General features: G+C 35.0%; 3 protein-coding genes across 4 annotated transcripts; 2 read left to right on the top strand and 1 right to left on the bottom strand.

The window, feature by feature from the left end:
* Positions 1 to 4,733: 4,733 nt before the first annotated feature.
* Positions 4,734 to 6,569, bottom strand: LOC115958369 (disease resistance protein RPP5-like). Its single transcript, XM_031076787.1, has 2 exons — positions 5,770 to 6,569; positions 4,734 to 5,463 (listed from the first exon to the last, which is right to left on the bottom strand). Exons 1-2 carry the CDS (start codon positions 6,567 to 6,569, stop codon positions 4,734 to 4,736), a joined length of 1,530 nt encoding a protein of 509 aa, XP_030932647.1.
* Positions 6,570 to 9,985: 3,416 nt separating this feature from the next.
* LOC115974293 (arabinosyltransferase RRA3-like) lies at positions 9,986 to 13,181 on the top strand. Its single transcript, XM_031094569.1, has 2 exons — positions 9,986 to 10,442; positions 11,674 to 13,181. The coding sequence occupies exons 1-2, from the start codon at positions 10,251 to 10,253 to the stop codon at positions 12,787 to 12,789; spliced, it is 1,308 nt and encodes a 435-aa protein (XP_030950429.1). The 5' UTR covers positions 9,986 to 10,250; the 3' UTR covers positions 12,790 to 13,181.
* Positions 13,182 to 14,668: 1,487 nt separating this feature from the next.
* LOC115974292 (J domain-containing protein required for chloroplast accumulation response 1-like) lies at positions 14,669 to 19,947 on the top strand. 2 transcript variants are annotated; one of them, XM_031094567.1, is made up of 9 exons: positions 14,671 to 15,423; positions 15,879 to 16,699; positions 16,776 to 17,194; positions 17,285 to 17,396; positions 17,874 to 17,941; positions 18,326 to 18,391; positions 18,477 to 18,554; positions 18,810 to 18,986; positions 19,548 to 19,947. In XM_031094567.1, exons 1-9 carry the CDS (start codon positions 14,957 to 14,959, stop codon positions 19,584 to 19,586), a joined length of 2,247 nt encoding a protein of 748 aa, XP_030950427.1. In that variant the 5' UTR covers positions 14,671 to 14,956; the 3' UTR covers positions 19,587 to 19,947. The 2 variants fall into 2 exon arrangements, with proteins under 2 accessions (XP_030950428.1, XP_030950427.1); XM_031094568.1 differs by lacking the exon at positions 18,326 to 18,391 and having other exon boundaries at positions 14,669 to 15,423.
* The last annotated feature ends 2,367 nt before the right edge of the window (positions 19,948 to 22,314 follow it).

Raw genomic sequence — 22,314 nt, 5'->3', positions numbered from 1 at the left:
CATTCATGGGATGGAAAGTTATATTTAATCTAATCACAACATAGTGAAGATGTACGATCTGAGAGTTTTGCTTCCTATAGAGACAAAACTAGATGGAAGTAGGAATGTAGGATGGAAAGCCTGTTTACGGCGCCAAGTATTGGAGGAGAGGGGATTTAGCATTGTTGTGGAAGGAGGAAACCAGAGTTGAAATCCAATATTACTCATAGCACCAAATACTCAATTGTAATATCAGAGAAGGGGAGGCTAATAAGATTCTATCACCCCAAAGATCAACAGAAAGGAGAGTCTTGGGCCCCACTAAATCATCTTAACATGATGGGTCTACTCCATGGTTATGCATATAAAACTTTTCTCACAAGGTGCACGTGTGAGACCTTTGAAGATGATGATGGATTTTCAAGAAGTAATAAATTGATGTCAGGTTATGGTCCTAGGTTTCAAAGGGGTGGAATTTAAGCGGAATAATAACCAAGAAGGGGCATAGACATCCGAGAGAGACTTGACAGGGCCCTAGCTACTCTATCATGGATGGCTTGGTCTAAAAAGAGTAGGTCATCTGATCATGCATCGCAAGTACTAGATATACAAACCAAAAGGAAGCAAAGTAGGGGAAGGAATAGAGTATAATGGTTTGAAGAGAAGCTGATTGGGCATCATGAATGTGAAAAGATTTTAGGGGAAACACGGAGGCAAACGGCATGTTGGGGGAGTCTGATGAATGTGCCAAGTGAGAAGATCAAAACTTGCCGAAAGGAATTAAGAGAGTGGAGCCAACAAACTTTTGGGGCTATGCAAAGCTAAATAAAGGAGAAACTAGTGTCACAAGAATCCCTAGAGCATGATAATCACAAATTAATGGGCATCATAGGCTGAAAATTTCAGCCTTAAAAAATGAAAATTAATAACCTTCTGTTACCTGAAGAGGTGCATTAGAGACGAAGGTCGAGAGCTGTATGGTTAGAGGCTAGAGGCAAGAATATACAATTTCTCCACCAGAAAGTGAATTAGAGGAGGACGAACAACCTGTTAGGGGGGTTTGTGTGATGAAGGGAAGTGGTGCGTGAAATTAGAGGAGGACGAACAACCTGTTAGAAGGGTTTGTGTGATGAGGGGAAGTGGTGCGTGAAGAGGACCAGTTGAAGGATATAGCAGATAAATACTTCAAGGAACTATTCCTAACATCAAATCCACAGAGAATTGATTGAACTATGGAATTGGCAGAGAGGGAAGTCAGCAATGAGATGAATAAAATAGGAGACTACTCTAAACATTCACTACAATGGTGATCAAACTGGCATTACTCAGATGCACTCATCCAAAACACTAGATCCATATGATATGGCAAATTTATTTTACCTCAATTTTTGGCATATTGTAGGAGATGATGATGTAGAGGTTGTGTTATCCATACAAAACTCAAGCCATATGCTTAAAAAAGATAAACTAGCAGATTTTTGACCTGTTAGCATCTGTAATGTAATAAACTAATAACAAGTGATCTTAAAAGTCCTGGCAAATAGGCTAAAGTTTGTTCTTCCATTCGGTGTTTCACTCCCAGAGTGCATTTCTACAACCGTAACATAACTGTAGTTATTGAAGTGTTGAACATCTTAAGGACAAAAAGAATAAGGAAATAGGGTAAGTGGCGATAAAGCTTAATATGAAGAAGGCCTACGATTGGGTGGAATAGGGCTTTCTGGAGAAATTCATGCACAAGCCAGGTTTCTTTTTTCTTAATCGTTGTTCTTTTGATTCCCGATTTGTGCCCCCATAGTACATCCCCAATGTACTCGATTTGGCAATGTCAAACCTATTGAGGGAGGCAAAGACAGAGGAAAGGATTCATGATATCAATATATGCTAGGGTGGTTTGAGGATATCACATCTTTTATGCACTGATGACAACCTAATATTTTGCCAAGATACAATTAATGAGTGCTAACACTTAGTGGATATCTCCAATTTCTATGAGTAGTCCTCAGGCCAAAAGATAAATAGAGATAAGATCATATCACCCTCTTCTTTAGAAGAATACTACAAATGATACCCAAAAGGACATCCAACGTATTAAACAAGCCCAAGTGTCGTCTCAGCATGAGAAATATCATGGCCTTCCAGTCATGTTGGGAAAATCCAAAACAATCACTTTCAGAGTAGAAGAGAAGATGGTAAAGAGGTTACAAGGATGGATAGAGCTCTTAGGCAGGATATAGGCAATTTTGTTTGTAGCATGTCACAAAGAATAGCTGTAAAAGTCACAAAGGTAGCAGTACAAATCAATTTATAGAAGGCTAGGAGGTGGGTGACATGCCAGTAACTTTTTCTTTTTATTTTTTTATTTTAGCAAAGACATACCAGTAACTTAAGAAGAGCTCAAAAGTCACAAAGGTAGCAGTGCAAGTAAAGGAAAAGTTATTCTTGTTTTCCCATCTTCTCTAAGCATGGGATTAACGGATGTTCTCAGTCTTTCAGGTTAAAATTCTCAATTAAAACTTCTAGTTCTATAGGTTCTTACTTTACCATTCCAAATTTGCTTATTTCTTACCATAATATAAATTATCAATTAACAAAGGTGTAAGGTTGAATTTAATCAACCATGTGTTGGCTTTATTCCATGACAAATTTGCTTGTAATATAGCACTTAGAAACCTTGTATTTAGGTGGGAATCATGTAAGGGTAGTGTGTGAGAGAGTGTGAAGAAATGCTCAAGACAGTGCAGTGAAGCAGAGACTCGCGGCTAGGACTCGCGGGTGGCTCGCGGCTTGCAAGCCGCCAAAAGTTGCTCACGTGCAGAGCATGCAGGGGAGCTGAACAGTCACGCCACCTGGAGCACTACACGACAAAAATCCAGACTGGCCATTAAGTTAGCTCGCGACTTGAACTCGCGACTCAGTCAAGTCGCGAGGTCAAGTCGCCAGCCAGCCCTGTTTTTGGAAAAACTGACTCTTCGTATTCCATTCTCACACCAGTATAAATACCCCTCATTCCCACAAGATATGGGTGGCTATTCAGAAAGAAAAACCCTAAGAGAGGTTTCTTCAAAACACCCATCCAATTAGAGAGAGCTACTCATCTTTGTAGTCTCTTCTCATTCCCTCTCTCATTGTCATACCTATTGAGAGGAGATTTCTATCCAAACACTACCCACACCCATTTAGAGTGTTGAGTGTTCTTGGAGTTTTGGGAAACATTGGAAGATGCCAAGGATGGCGGATGCTATGGTTTAGTAGCGGAATCCGGGAAGTTAGAAAAGAAAAAAGGTTCGGCGCAACCTCGTTGGAGCAAGAAGCTTGGAGGGCTTAGGTGCACTGGGTAGATTAGGCTTGGAGGGTCTATTGCTGTCCTTGTATCCCAACTGTATTTTCTAGTGGATTGTTTACCGCTTGGAGGGCGGCGGAGAGGTTTTACGCCGAGGGCTTCGGTTTCCTCTTCGATAACACATCGTGTGTTGTCCTTGTGTTTGCATCTCTCTTCCCTTTATCTTTGCCTTTTATTTTCTGCTGTGGATGTGATTTGTTTTTGGCTTAGATAGTATTTAATCAATTTCATATTATAGCATATGTTAAGTTTCCGCACACTAGTTGTTTGACATATTGCTTGAATTGATTAAGTTGTTATTTGGGGGTCTAAACGTTCAAAGGTGTTTTTGTACACGTTTTTGAACTTTCAAAAGGAGACCTCAATTGCAAGATAAAGAAGCCATGTAGTGCCTTACCGTTTGCTAGAATTCTGCATATTATCATGCTGTTATGACTTACGAGACAAAGCTCACACTTCTGCACTGCCAAGCTCGGGCAACAGCTAGCAATTGAAAACTTCAATCCAACTGCATTGATTCAATCAATCTGAAAGTGATGCACATCATATATTTAATATATAAAATAGCCACATCCATTCACCTAGATGGAACAACATGTCATCAGTTTCCTAGTGACAGACAAATCTAACAATGAAAAGTTTCTAATTTCAAACTGTCAACAAGAAATATACCATAGGTTCTATATTTCTTAATACATCAAACATAAAAATAAAACAAGGGTTCTTTAGAGGGGTTGGTTCTCTTCCCCTTCTTTCTTAATATAATACATTATTCTATTCATAAAAAAAAATAAAAAATAAAAGTTGCATTAGTTTAATTATTAAATTAATTGGGTCTTTACTTCGCATTAGTATTCAAATATATCAGCTCAATAAAATTCAAGGTCTATTATACTCAACAAGAAAACTTTGCAAATAATTCATCACCCTTTTTACAAGTTAAAGCCCCCAACCCAATGCTATAAAAAATAATTAGAAGAAGCAAAATGAAAATTCTCCCAAATCAACATGGCTGGCCTAAGATTAGGCAACCTTTTTAGTATAAAATGGCCTAAATTTTCTTCTTTCCATTTGATTTTACAACAATATTGGAGTTGGAAAATTGTAGTAGTAAATGCCATAAAGAAAGAGTAACAAGAGCATCCATTTTACCCTCCAACATAATTGAACAAAAATACCTGTTAATGTGACAAATTCTCTTCAACAACGAACTACAATGTCCAATAACCTCATCATAAGTATTACTGAACTCAAATGAAAGCATATGCCGATGAATTTAAAATTTTTTTTAAAAAGAAGAAATATACAACTACAAAAAAAGATTCTTAAAAAGTGAGAAGGATGGTGACTTACAAAAAAATTCAGAGAAAAATGGATTATTAGTTGTACAGATTCATCAAAGCTACTACTTTCACTGGGATTCCTTTTTTTTACAATCAGAGTTGCCTTGTCCTTGTGTGCCTAAATTCCAAATCCAATTTCGCAAATGCGGAATTAATCTTTCAATTAGATTAGGGAACTTTATCCTTTTTGGATGTGGTACATCTACCTCATTAGAGGTACCTTCTCCACTGGTTCCAGCCTCATCCCCGTTATAGTCATCACGGCTTTGCTTAGTTTTGGTATCTTTTGCTAAGTCTTTGAAATCATCCTCATAAGGAGTGATGCTGCACCCAGGCATAGTTCGGTTTAGATCTTCAATGTCTTGCTCAAATATCAAACGGCTGCCACATTTTGTAACCTCTAATCCTGGACCTTGGGTAATAAATTCAATCCCAATTTGACTAAATCCATCAACATTTGTTTGACTCAAATTTTCTTTCAATGGTCGATCGAATGATTTATACGGAAAGTATCCTTGCAAAAGGTGACAGGATTCAATCTTACCAAATGTTTCCGCGAAATGAAAGTTCAATCCCTCAGGAGCTCGATACCCGTTGGCTTTCAAGTAACACCAAAGCAAATAAAGTTGGTGAAGTGGATGATGTTGGCGGAGTACAAAAACTACACACACTGTGACTCCCATCAATTTATTACATAAATCTGAAGGTACTTGCAAATTCATTGAATTCCCCACACTTTGATTGATAAACCATTTCAGAATTTCTCCTCCAGGAATAGCAATTCTATAGTCTTCATCTCTTTGAAACATACAAAATTACAAAATCATGATGTTTAAAAATTAAAACCTCACGCGAGAGAGAGAGAGAGAGAGAGAGAGAGAGAGAGCTTAAATTGAATGTGATGTCTTAGCGTTGTTGTTAATAACGTGTCACTGTAGTTAATCAATTGAACACAATTGATAAGGATTGATATTCGGATAAGGACCATTTTCAGGTCTTAATGGTATTTCCAATGAGGTACAACCCTCTGCACGATTAAATTTAATATTTAATGGAAGCCTTGGCAAAGATCGAAGATGTGTGCAACCACTCACATGAAGATACTTCAGATTAGATAGTCGGGCGATACTTTTAGGAAGGCAAACAAAATTATTTCCTCTAAGAAGTAAATGTCTTAAAGAGGACAAACAACCAAGACCATCCGGGATTGATCGAAGATTGCAATAACTTAGATCCAATTGAGTCAAAGACCGCAAATTAGAAAGAGCACGCCCTAACATGCCTGTGGGATCTTTTCTTCTTTTTTGCATTAAAGGAAATCTGAAGAGTTTATTTGATGATATAAATGATAAGCCTTCACATCCATGAAGATTTAGTACTCTAAGATTTTTTAAGAGAACAATCGAAGAAGGTAGTCCTGTTATAGCAGTTCCACTCACCAATAGCTTCTCCAGACCTTTAATGTTCCCCAGATTCTCTGGCAATTCATTAAGTTGTGAGCAGCCAGTTAAATTGAGAATTTTTAAAGACATCAAACAACAACCATTTGAAAGACTTGAAAGGATTTTGTAGTATCTTAGATCCATTTTGATAATGCCAGTTAAGTGGTCTGTTGATAATGATAAATCTTTTATGGCAGTCCCACTCAAACAAAGTTTTGGCAAACGTGGCATATTTCCTACAATTTTTGGAAACTTCTTCAGTCTTGAACAACTACCAAGATTGAAAATTTCAAGTGCTTCCAAACTGATATTTTGTGGAAGGCTTTCGAGACTTTTGCATCCACTCAGATCCAATATAATAAGCTGTTTGAGATCTCCAAGAGATGCATGAATCTTATATAGTCTTGTACAATTGCTAAGAATCAATTGCTTAAGCTTTGGGGCTCCACTAAGGTCTGGCATCTCAATCAAATTTTGGGAGTCACTTAGGTCAATGAGTCTTAACTCATTTAAATTCTATTATAAACCAAAAAAATTATTAGATAAACTCAAGTAATGAAAAGGAAGAAAACACACAATTGCTTGAGTGAAAATCTTACCATAATTCCTTTCCACAATTGTTTGATGAAGCTACTTGTCATTCTGAGTTCAACAAGTTTGTTTGGTTGAAAACCAGATGGCATGGATTTTAAGGGATATCCATGCCATTTTATAATGTGTAACTCATTAGAAAGATAACTAAGACCATTTGGAAGTTGCATATTACCTCTAAAGAGGCTGTGTTGAGGTTGCACATCACCAATTTTTAGCAATCTCAAAATTTTCATCTTTGAGAAGGCTTCAGCACTCAGGTATTCCACTTTTTGAAAAGGTACATTTAGCTTTATGCCTTCAACTACCTCTGTTCCCTAATAGCCAAAAACAATTTTAATGGAATGATGGACCACGTCACTTGTCCATCATGTGGACCTTATAATTTCTCCTACGGTGGGGCTGAAAAAATATTGAATAGCATACATATCTAACTTGAAAAATACAATTTTACCCCAAAATATATATTTTAGCCCCCCCTCCTCCAAGATATTTACATTTTAAACCATGAAAACCCAAAAAAAAAAAAAAATTGCTCCAACCTTTTGCCCATTGGATATTGATCCAAGAATGACTAGAAAATTCTCCAGTTTAAACAAAAGAAATTGCCCTAAGAATAACATTAATAACCTTTACTCCGTTTGGTTGGGAGGATAGAAAATAAAGAAATGATGGAAAAGTTGGAGGATAAAAAAAAATTTAGTTTCCCTCATTTTAGTTTTTGTGCTTTCCACGTCCCAAAAAAGTTGTCAAAACGAGTGAACTTCCAGGTGACCCAGCTATGAAGTTTCCCAATTGCTTTAGTTTTGTCTATCAAGTTAACTATTTTCACACCATAATGTTTGGGTTTATATCTATGCTGGGCTGAAAAAATATTGAATAGCATACATATCTAACTAGAAAAATACAATTTTACCCCAAAATATATATTTTGGCCCCCCTTCTACAAGATATTTACATATTAAACCATGAAAACCAAAAAAAAAAAAAAAAAATTGCTCCAACCTTTTGCCTGTTGGATATTGATCCAAGAATAACTAGAAAATCCTCCGGTTTAAACAAAAGAAATTGCCCCAAGAACAACATTAATAACCTTTACTCCGTTTGGTTGGGAGGATAAAAAAATAGAGAGATGATGGAAAAGTGGGAGTATAAAAAAGATTTTAGTTTCCTTCATTTGTGTTTGGATGGAAGGGTGGAAAAGTAGAGAGATGGAAAACTTTAAGTTGTGAATTTAAATTAAAACCAATAACAACTTTCCACCTATAATTTGTTGTGAACGTAACATTCTCATTATACAGAGGCTACAATCCCACACACATATCTAGCAACAAAGTCATTTTCAAGTCTTTCAACATATAAGGTAAATTTCATTGCTCGAATAACAACCAAATTACCTTAGAGATAAGAGACCAAGTTTCATAGGTTTAATTATTAACTAGCCTTATCACACACACTTTGCTCGTATGATGAGATTTTTTATTTATTGGTCTAGTGTCATAATTTTTCTTTTTTAAAAAATAAGTGAAACGTTGGGCTTAGTGGTCTTATTTTATAGCGGAAAAAAAAACTATGTATTTATTTTTTATATATAATTTTTATTTTGAGAATCTAATTTATAAATGGATAAAGCAATTTGAAAATCAACAGAAAAGTGATTCTATTTTTTAGACAATATTTTAGTAGGAGTTAGAGTTGTATTTTTACTAAATTGTCATTTAGTTTTGTCTCTACTTTAACATAGGAGTGTACGGACATTTTTTAATTAAAAAAATGAGGATCCCAAACAAGGAAGACCCTTTAAATAGTACAATAGAGATTAGCTGACTCTTTACTTCACAAATACGCGCACACATATATATAAGATAGATTCAAGTTATACTTGGTGTAAATTCAGAAGAATGACACATTTTCTAAAACATAGATTTTCATGAAATCTAATGGTGAATAAAACACTACTAGTCCTGTCATTAAACAAGCTCCATGCCAACAATATCTTTTTTTCCAAAATTTAACACATTCTCTCTCTAATACCGAAAGTTATCGCATTCTTTCTCTAAACTCTCCTCCTCCCTCTCCACTGCTTTTGTTGAGTGCCAAGTGCTGACAACTTGGTTGTGTTGGCCATAAAAGCAAGTGGGTCCAGCATAAAGTAAACCTATGGCCTTCAATTTTGATGCCACCAGGGAAGATCAAAAAGTAGGGAAGCTAAGTATCTACAAATTTATGGGGTGGTAAAGGTTTAGAAATGGGTTTTCAAGGCACTGGGCTTAGATTGGTTAACTATCCATACATTTGGTTATCATTATTATATCAACAATGGCCGTTTTGGTGTTAGAGACTTAGAGGTGTAAATGATGAGAATGTAAAAGAGAATAACACAATATTTATAAGGAAAACCCTTCTGCATGAGCAAGAAGAGAGAAAAACCACAGGCGAGGCTGGGAATCCTCTACCTCTAGCCACTACTATTACTGATAATCAAATGAGTAATGTTCGTAAATTTCTTAAAATTGATAAAGGCAATAACTTGTGATCGATTCAAAATTACTTTCAAATAGATCATTGATGTCATTTTTATTATGCATTATGAAAATTTGGACTTATCATTGATACCAATTTTATCATACACTAATCAAAACATATTGGTATAACACTATAACATCACTTTCAAATAAATTTATTATTGACATCACTTTTATTATGTACTCATTACAATATATCAACTAAATTAATAACCAAGAGCCTTGCAAATTTATAGTTCAACTAGTTGACACCTCTTGATATTTTCAATAGAAACATTCATAGTTCAAATTCTCTAACCCCAACTATCGAATACTATCGATGTAAAAGAAAGCCTTATAGCTAATTAGATACTTCTAATGCACTATATGACAATTGAAAATACATATTCTTGTATATCATAAAAGTCATGTGACTTTTTTAAATAATACACATAAATAGTTTATAGGGGGTGTTTGATAGGGAGTTTGAGTCATATTATTTGGGTGTTTTTGATATACGTGTGGATGAAAAAGTGTATGAAAATATTTGTAAGTGTGTTTAAAATGCTCAAAAAATTACTTGAAATGGGCTACCAAAAAGTTACCCGAGCTCTAAATATGTATGGAAGTAAATTTTTTTGCTGTTATTTTTATTTTTATTGTTTTTGCAAATTTTGTTGCTTTTACAAAACCAAATGGATAGCCTTCTAATGTTATCTCTTGAATAAAAAAATAAATAAAAACAGTGAATTCCACTTCCTCCACATGTATCCGATCTGTCATCTTCTTTATTAAACAAAAAAACTGGTACGCCACGACCAAGACTCTTCTAAATTTCTAATTGTGCGTTGAATTTCATTTCATTTCATAATTATTAGCCCACAAATTTAAAAAAAAAAAAATCTACAACAAACCCTCCCTACTTCTCTACTATAGGGTTTCTATTTTTTTCAACTCTTCAATTACTCCCAAATTGAACGCCAAAGCTTTCAAAGTCACCAAAATATTAATGCAATAACAAAGAAAGTCTCACTGAGTAGAAGAAGCTATGGCGGGTCGTAGAGACGGGCCGTTGATGAAGGACAAGGACAAGGACAAAGACAAGGTCCGATCTCGAATCATCTTTGCCATTGTCGTCGGAGTTACTCTCGGTTGTGTCATCGCTTTCCTGTACCCTCACGGCCTCTTCACCGCCGATTCGCCCATCCAAAACCGCCGATTCGCTAAATCGGATCTCAAGGTTCGGATCTCGCTACTTCTCAATTAGCTCTAGCGTCACTGTTTAGTTTAATTTCCAATTTTTTTTTTTTTTTCATTTTAATTGGATTTTGACTTGGTTGACCTCGTTACTTGTTTTGATAAAATGTGTGCTTGATTTACGTAATGAGTAAAAAACAAAGTTTATTCTGACGGTTAAGATTTTATTATTAGTATCTAAGAGTGTAATGAGTGTCGCGTTGTCTAAAATTTTAATTGATGTGACATTGGATGTAACTTTATAGATTTGTAATATTTAATCTGAACTATGAAAATGGGTTCCTTTCAAACGGAGAGGATCATTTTCGAGACTGAAGTGCGTTTGGCTTCGTGGAATTGGAATTAGAACTTAACAGCGCTCATAAGGGTGTGGAGTAGTGTTTATTGTTAAATGGTTGAAAGAATTGCTCTCATTTGAATTAGCCCAAATTTGGTTTAAGGTATTGACTTTGTTGTGAACAAACATGGCCTTGGTATGAGCAAGCTATGAGTTTGTGTAGTAAGTTTATGAGAGGATCATTTCACACCCTTGGTGAAATTGAAGTTAGAACTTACAGTGTTCACTTCATGAGGGTGTGGAGTAGTGTTTATTGTTATATTGTTGAAAGAATTGCTCTCATTTTAATTGGCAAAAATAATAATAATAATAATAATTTGATTAGTGATGAGTTTTTATTGAGAACCAAGACTTAATTAGCCAAAATTTTGTTTAAGGTATTGCATTTGTTGTGACTTGTGAACAAACATGGCCTTGGTGTGAGCAAGCTATGAGTGTGTAGTAAGTTAACAAGTCTGTATGTTGTGGCATGCTGTGAATGGTCTTGGATATAATCCTTGGAAGTTATTGTGATGAATATAAGTTCATTGCATTTATGGCTCTCGTGGGATTGTAATTCAAAAGTGTATGTAAGAAAAAATTAGAATCATATCGAGGGGTGTTCAAAATGATGACTTGAATTAACTTTCTTGCATGTTCATTATTATTTTTTGATGATGCTCATGCTCTTAGGTTATATAACAGCTTCCTAACATGGATGGATGTAAATAGTTATATTGGGTGGGTTCTAGTTAGCGTAGCTAATAAAGGCTTGTGTTGTTAAATGAGGGACCTAGGTTCGGATCCCACCCACACCAACAAAAAAAAAAAAAAACTATTGTATCTAAAAAAAATTGCTTATATGGGTTTCATTTTTCCCTACTGTTTTATTTGTTAGGTTGGTTCATCATGTGAATCATCAGAACGGATTAGCATGCTGAAGTCAGATATTACATCATTGTTGGAGAAGAATGCTGAGCTGAACAAGCAGCTCAAGGATCTTAGGGAAAAGCTACGGCTGGCCGAACAAGGAAAAGATCAAGCACAGAAGCAGTTTATGGTTTTGGGTGAAAAGTACAAGGCTGGCCCTTTTGGTACTGTCAAGGGTTTGAGAACTAACCCAACTGTTGTTCCTGATGAATCTGTAAATCCAAGATTGGCAAAGATCTTGGAGGAAATTGCTATTCAGAAAGAAGTTATAGTTGCACTCGCAAACTCAAATGTGCAAAGCATGTTGGAGGTCTGGTTTACTAGCATCAAGAATGTGGGTATCCCTAATTATCTAGTTGTAGCACTAGATGATCATATTGAAAATCTATGCAAATCTAATGGCGTTCCAGTCTACAAGAGAGATCCAGATCAGGGTATTGATTCAATTGCAAAGACAGGAGGTAACCATGCCGTGTCTGGACTGAAATTTCGCATTTTGAGAGAGTTTTTACAACTGGGATACAGTGTTCTTCTCTCGGATGTTGATATAGTGTACTTGCAGAACCCGTTTGATTATTTGTCTAGGGATTCAGATGTGGAGTCTATGTCTGATGGTCACAATAATATGACAGCTTATGGATATAATGATGTCTTCGATGAACCTGCCATGGGTTGGGCTCGATATGCTCATACTATGAGGATATGGGTTTATAACTCTGGTTTCTTTTACATAAGGCCTACACTTGCTTCAATCGAGTTGTTGGATCGTGTGGCTGGTCGGCTTTCTCGGGAGCCAAAATCATGGGACCAAGCAGTCTTTAATGAGGAGCTCTTTTTCCCCTCACATCCTGGGTATGATGGGCTTCATGCTGCCAAGAGAACTTTGGATATCTATCAATTTATGAACAGTAAGGTTCTTTTTAAGACTGTCAGGAAAGACGAAAGACTTAAAAAGCTGAAGCCAGTTATTGTTCATGTAAATTACCACCCAGATAAACTTCTAAGGATGAAAGCAGTAGTAGAGTTCTATGTTAATGGCAAGCAAGATGCACTAGAACCTTTCCCAGAGGGTTCTGAATGGTAGAAATAGAACTACAGAATTCTTGGTATAACTCACTGGATACAGATAGATTAGTTTCATTCCACCTTCCAAGAGAGATAGCAAGTATCCTTTGAAATGCTCCCCTTGAATTTTCATTGAAATTCTGTTGTTGAATTGTTATAAGAACTTTTGCTTTAATTTACTTGAACACTCCCCAGATAGCAACTGTTTTATATCACGTATACCAACAAATCTAGTTGAGAAGTCTGTTGTACACTGTACCACTGCTAGGGGTTTTTTTTTGGAAGATCTGATTGCTGTACGCTGTACTGTTCCCAAATAATTGGTTTACCTGTTAAGGGTTCCTCGTCTTTCATTGATGTGGAACTTAGAAGGTAAAATGAAGATTGTGAAGAATGAGGGCTGTTTGGTAATGTTGTTCTAATAACGTTGTTTAAGTGTTATGAAAATACGTGTGGGTGAAAAAATATTGTAAAAATATATGTTATGTTGTTTAAATAATGAAAACTGTTGTTTAAACAATACAACCAAACAAACCCTAATTGTTGATGTTTTTATTTTTTATTTTTTGTGGGCATCTTACCTCATCAGCAACAGTATTACACTTGACAATAACTTTATCGCATCTGCTAACAAACATCGCATTGAGCAGTAAATTCACAGATCTTAAGTATTTCTTATTTCAGTTTTTCATGTTAGAATTTGATAGAGCCAAATCAGATAGTGTTTATGTTAGATCCAATGGTAGGTTTTGTCATGACATATAATAGTACAATTTTTTTCGGTTGTTTTGTCATTTCCTTTTTCACTCCTTGGTCTTTGATGGAAAAATACTTATGTTTGATCCTAATTAATTTATTAATGATCCATCGTTGGCACTAAGACAGTAATAAGACTAGTTATTTTTGCCATATGTGGTCTTTTGTGTTTTGGTCATTTTGGATAGACAATAACAGCTACAAAGAACGGTAATTTGATCAAATTCCTTAATAACATCACATTGAATAATAACACCACCGAAGGTCTCTTGCTTGATGATGAGCTTAATATATGTATAAGTAATCGCTGGCTGTAAAACTAGACCATACCATTGGATCTTTATTTATTTATTTTTTTTCCTGTCTAATATTTTTGGATTTTGAATGTACCACAGCCACACAATAACAGAAGCTATCTGCCCTATGCCTTTATTATAATAAGACTAGACATAAGCCAAAATTTCTCTTCATTATCTTCTTTAAAAGAAAAAAATTTTACAAAAAATGTGGCCCAAAGAGGGAGGAGGTTTGAATCAATACTATCTGCTTCCTTTAGTCTTGCTTTTTAGATTCTTGTGCCACCATAGTGTTACTCAATAAATTTGTCTTCCTTTATAAATACTTCATTTATTGCATTCCAATCTATATTTTCTAGCCCACAAATTTCAGGTATGACCCATATGCCTGAGGGAACTGTCCTGAAAACTGAAGGCAATGGCATATGGAAAATGCTTTCAAAACATGGATTGGAAACCATAGTACTTTTAGCCATCTTTTCTTTTTTTCAATTTATCCTGTCCAACAATCAGAAAGGGAACAAAAACAAACGAATGCTTGGGTTTTGTTATCATGATTTCACAAAATGACAGAGCTGTCACTGCTGAGTTGTATATAGACAAAAAACTTTAGTTGTATCTATGGCCCAAAGAGAAAGTCCATCCAAGTTGCATCACAAAAATTCCTTGTAATAACGGTCGCCAAGAGAATTATATTTAAAAAAACCTTGAAAAATATAAACCGAAAAAGAAAAGAGATGAAAATATAGGTCCACCATTCCAGAGGCCATTGCCTGGCTAATACGATATTACTTTGTCTTTGTAGTGTGGAATTTTCTTCTTATCCAAAAACTCACAAGATAGATTTTTCATTACACCTTGTGTGGCTTCAAATTCCACTAACTTAAACCTAACTCTGTCTTCTTTTGCATTTTCCTTGTCAACATTTTCCTCCTCATATTGTTCATACTTTTCATGACCAAAAGCTTTGGAAACTTTATTAGACTCACAACCTCAAAATCTCTCTTGCAACATATTCAGGAACTCATACACCTTGATTACCCTCTATAGTTCACAGCTCAACAGAGCTGCACTAAGATTTCCCGCCAATTATATATTTGAATTTTCTGCTAATTACATTGCTATCAACAAAAAATGGAGAGATTTTCACAAAGAGAGAGTGTTCTTTTGGGGTATAGTCCTCAAAGAGCATTCACAAACTCCAACTCTTCACCCGACAAAAACTCGGACTTAGACTTTAATGATGTGTTTGGCGGGCCACCAAGGCGGTCATCAATACAAGAGAAGCGGTATAATTTCAATGAAGCTAAGGATACCTATGGACGTAGTGGGGAAGATGAATCACATTCATGTCGTATTTCATGGCCTTGTCATGGTGAGAAGCCAGTGTTTGGGGAGGAAAATTTGAACAGAAGGCGATACCCGAGTGAGGATTTCTTCAATGACATTTTTCGAGGTGATGAATCTTTGACTTCTACTCCAAGGAAGCGTGACAGTGATGTTTTTTCTTCAGCCCCAGATTCGCGGGTTTTGAGCCCTGCTCGACCCCTGCCACCCAAAGCTGAGCCCTTCGGGAGTTCATCACTCCCTTCCCAATTCAGGTTTTGGTTTTACTACGAGGATTCTTTCAGTTATTTTTAGAAAATCTTAGGGATAAGATAGCAAAAAGGCATGAATTATGGTTAAAAATAGCTTCTTTCTTTTTATCAATTGTAGTTCTTTCCGTCATTCTTCCTAATGACCAAACAAAGGACTTATTAGTTTCATGAAATAGATATGTTGATTATCTGTAAGAGATCATGGAATGGGATCTTTATGTTCTCCCGAAATATTCTTTATTGCAGTAGTATGATCCACAGTTTGCACGACTTCAATTTCCTCCCACCCAGAATCTATGCTGATTTTCAATTGATATGTGATATGTCCATATGATTATGGCTATATTGAGTTGAGTTTCTTTCTTCAAGTATTGTTATACATAGTATATTTTCATAAATATTCTGATTTTTGTGCATGTTTTCCTGTGACTTACTACAAACTATTTTTGATTCCATAGCCTTCCTGCCAAATTGACCAAAGGGATGGACTTGCCGGTGTATGGTTCCACTCCTCTTAGTCCATCTAAATGCAAGGATGGTGCATCCAATGGAATTAGCTCTTCTTCTTTTTTGAGTTCGAATCTTTCTAGATTTTCAAGCCAATCAACCCAAAGCCAAGAAGAATTAAAAAATGGTATTCAATCATCTTATAGCCAAAGCCTTTTATCCCAGGAGATCATTCTTAACAATGAGGAGTCATCAAATTTGATTAAATCTGATAAAAAAGATACGGAAGGCAATATTAAAAAGGATTCAAAAATCTCTGAAGCTCCAACCGACAGCAGTCAATTCCATTTCTCAATATACAAATGGGCTTGCAAAGGAGTGCCATTGATGATTCCTTTTAGAGGGAGTAGTTCAAGATTAAAAGAACCTGTGAAAATGAAAAGATCCCTAAGCTTGAATGGACGGATAGAAATCGAGAGTAAGGTGAGGGAATCACCTTTAAAGTCCTATAAGATTGAACACAACAAAGAGGAAAATGACTCAGTTCTTGATACAAGCGCTCAAGATGGAGTAGAGCCATGCCAAAATGTTGCAGAACCAATTCTTCTTACAACTGAATTAGAAACCCTGAGCAGCCTTCATAGTGTTGTTGAAGATGTTAGTGCTGATACCATGATGCGTGATATAAGAGAAGAAATAAAACATCAATCTCTGTCCAAGATAGATTTGTGTGATAATGATGTGAAAGAAATTACTATCCTTACAAAGGAAGTTCACAAGCCTGAGTTGAAACCCCTACGTTCTCTACTATTTGATAACGACTATGAACAAGGTAATTGTGTTCTAGATCAACCGCATTGGTGCAAGTATATTGTCTCTCATACCACACCCATTTTCTTTTATTGCAGGCAATGAACGAATCACTCAAAGAGGCAAAGGTAAGGAAAGCACAATTAAAAGTGCAAAAAATCCCTTGGCACTTGTTGATGAAAGTAAAAATGTAAAGAAGCAAGATGGAAAAAGAACTACTCTGAATGATGTAGAAGTGGATAAAGCTAGTTTGCAAGATTCGCCTGTTTACTCAGGTGGAAATCTTGGGAGGAATAGAGTTAAGGGAAAGGTCAAAGAATTTGTTAAAATGTTCAACCAAGAAGCTCCTCCAAAACCCAATGACAATATTGACTCTCGAAGTCAGAGTTCTAGATGGAAGAAGAAAGGCTCTTATGGTGCAAGGAATGAAGTAAGTGTTAGCAGTACCAAAACTGGATTGGAAGTGAAAATTCCCAGGGTCCATGTGAGCAACACAGTCCCAGAAGCTTCTATCAAGGTAAATTTAATTTTTACTTGGCCAGGGTATTACAGAAAATTTTGTTGAAAGTGAAAGTGAAAATTTTAATATTTCTTATCATCTTCTCAGGCAGATGAACATCTGAAAGAGTTAGAGAGAGAACATTCTTCCATAAAAACCACCAATAATATATTTAGTGATGCCTCGTCGCAACTGAAGGATAACTCATCAGCAAGTACCGGTTAGTTTTCATAATCTTTATCAATGTAGTAGTGAGGCATAGCTAATACATCAAACAGGTCCAAGTTGAGAAATTATGAGGTACATGTATAAGAAATGCTTTCTCATAACATGGTGAGATGTCAGAGCCACATGTATTATTTGCAATGTCTTTTATCAGTAATTTAAGGCCAAATGGTAGAATGAGTTGGTTTGATGCATTAATCCAATTCCTTTCAAATACACTATTTTTGCTGAAAGTCTACTATATCATGCTTCCACATAGGTGTATAGTAAACATGTAAGCAGAACTGGCAGAGCAATGTGCAACATGAACTTTCTGGATTGTGCTCTCCAATTTATATATATACTTGGTGTCATTTGTGGTTTCTGTTTTTGAGCAGATCCATATTATTGGACTTTTTTTACATTGATTTAATTTGGGAACCAAGTACCTAATTCAAAAGATATATGTAACACATCCATATATTTTTGTCAGCATCAATTCCTAATGGCTCAATGGCTACAGTTGAAGACACAGACGATTCCTTCCCAGGGAACTTTCTCGTATGTGATTTTTCCATTCAAAAGTTTATTCATATCTTTTTAACTTTGGTAAACTTATAATGGTTTCCACATTAAGTATATATTGAATCTGTTCAATCTGTCTCCTTATCAAAAAATAGAAGAGAGAGAGACAAAGGGAGAATCTCTTCAATCAATCTTACATAGTAGTTAAATGATACAAACAATTTGATTAAAATTATGTGAATTCCCATGTCGATACCAGTCCACATATGCATCTTACCAAATTAATATAGTAAAAATTTAATATTAAGCATGCATATCTCAGGAAACAAGGAAAAAGCATAGCATATATTTTCTATTGGCACAAGCTAATTTTTTTTATTACATTTGCTGAGGAGCTAGTTTACTTGGGCTTGTTGACAGATAAAGGAATTAACCCAAGGCGAGAATGAACTGCCACAAAGTGACAATAATCACAAAGAAATCCAAGTAATGTAGAACAAGCACAGAAGAACCATATTGTTGCTATAAAATTTTTAAGGTGGCAATAATTGTATAATTTCATGTTAAGCAGGTTATTGATGCTAAAATACGACAGTGGTCCAATGGAAAGAAAGGAAATATACGCTCATTGCTATCAAATTTACAATATGTAAGTATAAATGGTTGTCATCCAACTGGCTTCTTGCTTTCTGTTTCTTCTCTGTCCTATCTGAAGTATCGAAAAAAAGCTCCTTTGCACTTTAACCTTGACTGTGACCAGGGAGATTTTTTTTTTTTGGTATGCTTCAAGTCATTTTTGTTCTGCCACTTATTAGAATATTTCTTACCGGCAAGTTTAATTCTCTTGATGTCCATGCTATGTAAAGCCTTAGACACTCAAACCTGATGCTGATCATACATGCAGGTTCTTTGGCCCGAGAGCGGGTGGAAGCCTGTACCTCTTGTTGATATAATTGAAGGAACTTCGGTCAAAAGAGCATATCAAAAAGCTTTACTCTGTCTACATCCAGATAAACTACAGCAGAAGGGTGCTGCTTCGCATCAAAAATACATTGCAGAAAAAGTTTTTGAGATTTTGCAGGTAAGTTACAGTCTTGTGGTATTTTTTCTCATACAAACTTCCTTTCCCCCATTCAAGGTTGGTATCTGATTATTTTTTACAGAACTGCCAATTGAAAATCTACTTCTGCCCATCTTACTCACTGGACCCTCAAAATATATTGAAGTGTGCTAGACCTCATTCAGATTTTACAAAACAATCTTACCCCTCCTTTGATCATTGATCCATGACCATCCATCCTTCATGTCTTTATTCTAATTGCAATGTATGAGTTTCTTGGAATTAGGTTCTTCATAGGAATTATCAAAATGCATCAATAATGATCATACTCACTGAAGCCAATTACTTAGTCAGTGTTGCACATTACACAAAGAGCAATGTGTTTCACTACACATTACTTAGTCACTGAAAGTTCTTTTATGTTCGTCGCTTATACAAGTAATACAACAACTAAGCATTAGTTCCAATTTTTTTGGTTATGTGTCCCTTCTAAACATCTAAAATTGCAAGACAAATTTTGTTTCTGTGTCATATCCATAGAATTGAGACAAATTACTGAGTGTGTCTTTTTTTTCAATTCAGGAGGCATGGACTCATTTCAACTCACTTGGTTCATTATGAGTTCTCAGTCCTCTATGGCAATAAGTCTGTCAATATGGACAAAGATCAGGTGCTCAGAATCAGGATGTCTCCACGATTAAATCCAAACCGTAATATAAATACTGTTTTGACCATGGATAGGTTGTATAAAATTGATGCCATAAGACATTTCAAATGCCATACTTTTCTTATACTCGTGTTTGAAGCACGTTGAAATTTCTATTTTATGGAACCAAAGTTTATAATAGATGGTATGATGTTACATGAGAGAATTTTATTTGTGCTGAAGACATTTTTTCTTTTGACCAAGTTGTGTTGAGGACTTTAGTGACTGCTGGATTGGACCTTTCTTTCTTTTAGCAAGTAGATTGGAGGTTGTATAGTTTGCTTTCTGATTTTGATTCTTTTATCTGGCTATTAGTTTTGATGACTACTAGTTGACAGGCATGCTTGAATGGGCTGGTACCCAAAATGATGTAATTTGCCGACTATGAGAATTTTTTTTTTTAGAGGGTTTATCCAATTATCCTTGTTAAAATTGGACAATTATTATATGTATCCATTGTATGTACCTAATATCATATGTTTGATGGGAATTGGGGAGGGTAAATTACACCGATCTCTTTGAGGTTTTCAGTTATTATACTCACCTTCCCTTAAATGCAAACTATTTACACTAAGATATCTTAGATAACTAAAAAAGTGTTAAATTTTTTTGAATTTTCTATTTTGCCGTTCACTTAACACTGTTACTATTTTGAATTCAGTATTTACAAAAATCTTTTTCTTTTTAAGCCTTTTTTTTCAATCATCAATGGAATGCCGGTGTAAATAGTTTGTATTTTAGGGGAGATGAGTGTTTTATTCCAAACTAACGCTCTTTTTGTTTCACTGGAAAACCTTCTATAAAGATAGTTTTCCACATTTTCCATTGTTTGGTAGCACAAAAAAAAAAACCTGGTCAACAGAAAACTATCTTTGGTCAACAGAAAACCCTAATAAAAATAAGGCTTATTTTCTATAGGTTGTTTTCCAAATTTTGTTTTTGGAAAACAATCTCTCTCACGCATTGCATCTCCTATAAATATTATCTTCATCTATAGCTGTGAGAAACATAATTTTTTTGCGCCTTCTCTCTCTCATGGTAAGTTTTCTCACTTTTTCTCTATTCCCTTTACTTTTTCTCTCCTCACACCCTCATTGTCCCTAACTCTGATCTCTCCTCTTCCCATAGATCTTTCTCTCTAACTGTCTCTCTTCTCTCTTTTCTCCATGTTCCTCTTCCTCTCTATAACACAATTCTCTTATTAGATTTTTTTTTTTTTTTTCATTCACTGATCAGTCAATAGCTCTGACTTGCAAAGGAGAACAAATTTGCAATGGTAATTATTTCATTCCTCTCTACCAAAATCCTAAATCTTTGCTTTGAATTTCAAGCTCAATTTTCTTTTTTCTCTAAGAAATTTTCGATTTGATGGATTCCAGGCAGAAGTTACTTTTCTTTCGTACATAAAGTGCAAAAAAATAAAATAAAATAAAAAGAAGAAGAAGAAGAAGAAGAAGAAAGGATGAATGAAGTAAAAGATGAAAATTTTAAACATAGTACCTATATTGCTCTAAATTGCTTTTACATGGGACAATCTTTATCATGGACTAATAATATTATTATATAATGAATGATAATTGTTTAGGAGAATTGCATTTATTAGCAAATACTTTTTTTGTTGGTAGATACTATGCAATGATGATATATTATATATTATATTATGTAAATACATAATTTAGAGTAATATTGAAGACTTGTGGTTGATCATAGTAGACAATTAGTATACCAAAAAAATAGTAGACAATTAAAAATTATTGTTATTTATACTTATTGAAAATGTATTCCCCTGTCAAATATATATATAGAAAAATGGTTGATATATGTGAGTGTGTGTGTGTGTGTGTGTACATTACTGTTTCTATATATGAGCAAGATGAGTGGTAGAGATCATGAAAATTTGACAACTAATTAATTTTGATTGTATCTATTATCAAAATTTTAGTATGAAAACCAAATTCATTCTTGGTTTTTTATTTATAATGATTATATCAGTTAGTTTACATAATATACATGTTTTAAATTATACAAGAAATATTTTTAAAAAATTGCATACCAAACACCAGAAAATATTCTCAAGCTCATTTTCAAGGTCGTTACCAAACACTGGAAAATGAGACAATTTTCTAGAAAATGCTCTTTGGAAAATGAACAATTTTCCAAAAAATATTAATATTGAAACAAACAAAGCGTAAGAGAAAATGTGAGTATAATAACAGAAAACCATGGCAGGTAAGTGAAAGGGACTACAAACCTGTGGATCCAACATATACAAGATACTATCTCATCATAACCATGGTACAACAACATGGACAAGTAATTGAATTCCTAGGCTTGTACTCACCACTGGGTTGGTCAATTAGGATGAGAAATCAAAATCAATCTAAACCCAATCATGAGGCTCATAATTGGGCCAAAGGCAATGGCAATTTATTACCCAATTAATGTGCAAAAGTAGCCAAACTGAAAATTAATAAACTTCCTTTTTTTGACTTTCCAAATACTCCATTGTTGAGTAAATAGTGGAGTACTCCTAAGTGTCTACGACATTCAAATTTTCACTGGCCTAACATACCATACAATTTGGTCTGGACAGACCAAGCAAGCAATTGATGCACATTGGGCCCAAATTTGATTTGAATGTCA

Source organism: Quercus lobata, chromosome 2 (assembly GCF_001633185.2).
Source record: "Quercus lobata isolate SW786 chromosome 2, ValleyOak3.0 Primary Assembly, whole genome shotgun sequence".
In the NCBI taxonomy this organism is placed as follows: Eukaryota; Viridiplantae; Streptophyta; class Magnoliopsida; order Fagales; family Fagaceae; genus Quercus; species Quercus lobata.
This window is presented reverse-complemented; position numbering and strand designations above follow the sequence as displayed.

Coding starts and splice junctions, on each gene's coding strand:
- LOC115974293 (XM_031094569.1), top strand. CDS start 10,251: ATGGCGGGTCGTAGAGACGGGCCGTTGATGAAGGACAAGGACAAGGAC. Junction 10,443..11,673: donor TCGCTAAATCGGATCTCAAG/GTTCGGATCTCG, acceptor TTTATTTGTTAG/GTTGGTTCATCATGTGAATC.
- LOC115974292 (XM_031094567.1), top strand. CDS start 14,957: ATGGAGAGATTTTCACAAAGAGAGAGTGTTCTTTTGGGGTATAGTCCT. Junction 16,700..16,775: donor TGATAACGACTATGAACAAG/GTAATTGTGTTC, acceptor CTTTTATTGCAG/GCAATGAACGAATCACTCAA. Junction 18,987..19,547: donor AAGTTTTTGAGATTTTGCAG/GTAAGTTACAGT, acceptor TTTTCAATTCAG/GAGGCATGGACTCATTTCAA.
- LOC115958369 (XM_031076787.1), bottom strand. CDS start 6,569: ATGCCAGACCTTAGTGGAGCCCCAAAGCTTAAGCAATTGATTCTTAGC. Junction 5,464..5,769: donor GCCCGACTATCTAATCTGAA/GTATCTTCATGT, acceptor TATGTTTCAAAG/AGATGAAGACTATAGAATTG.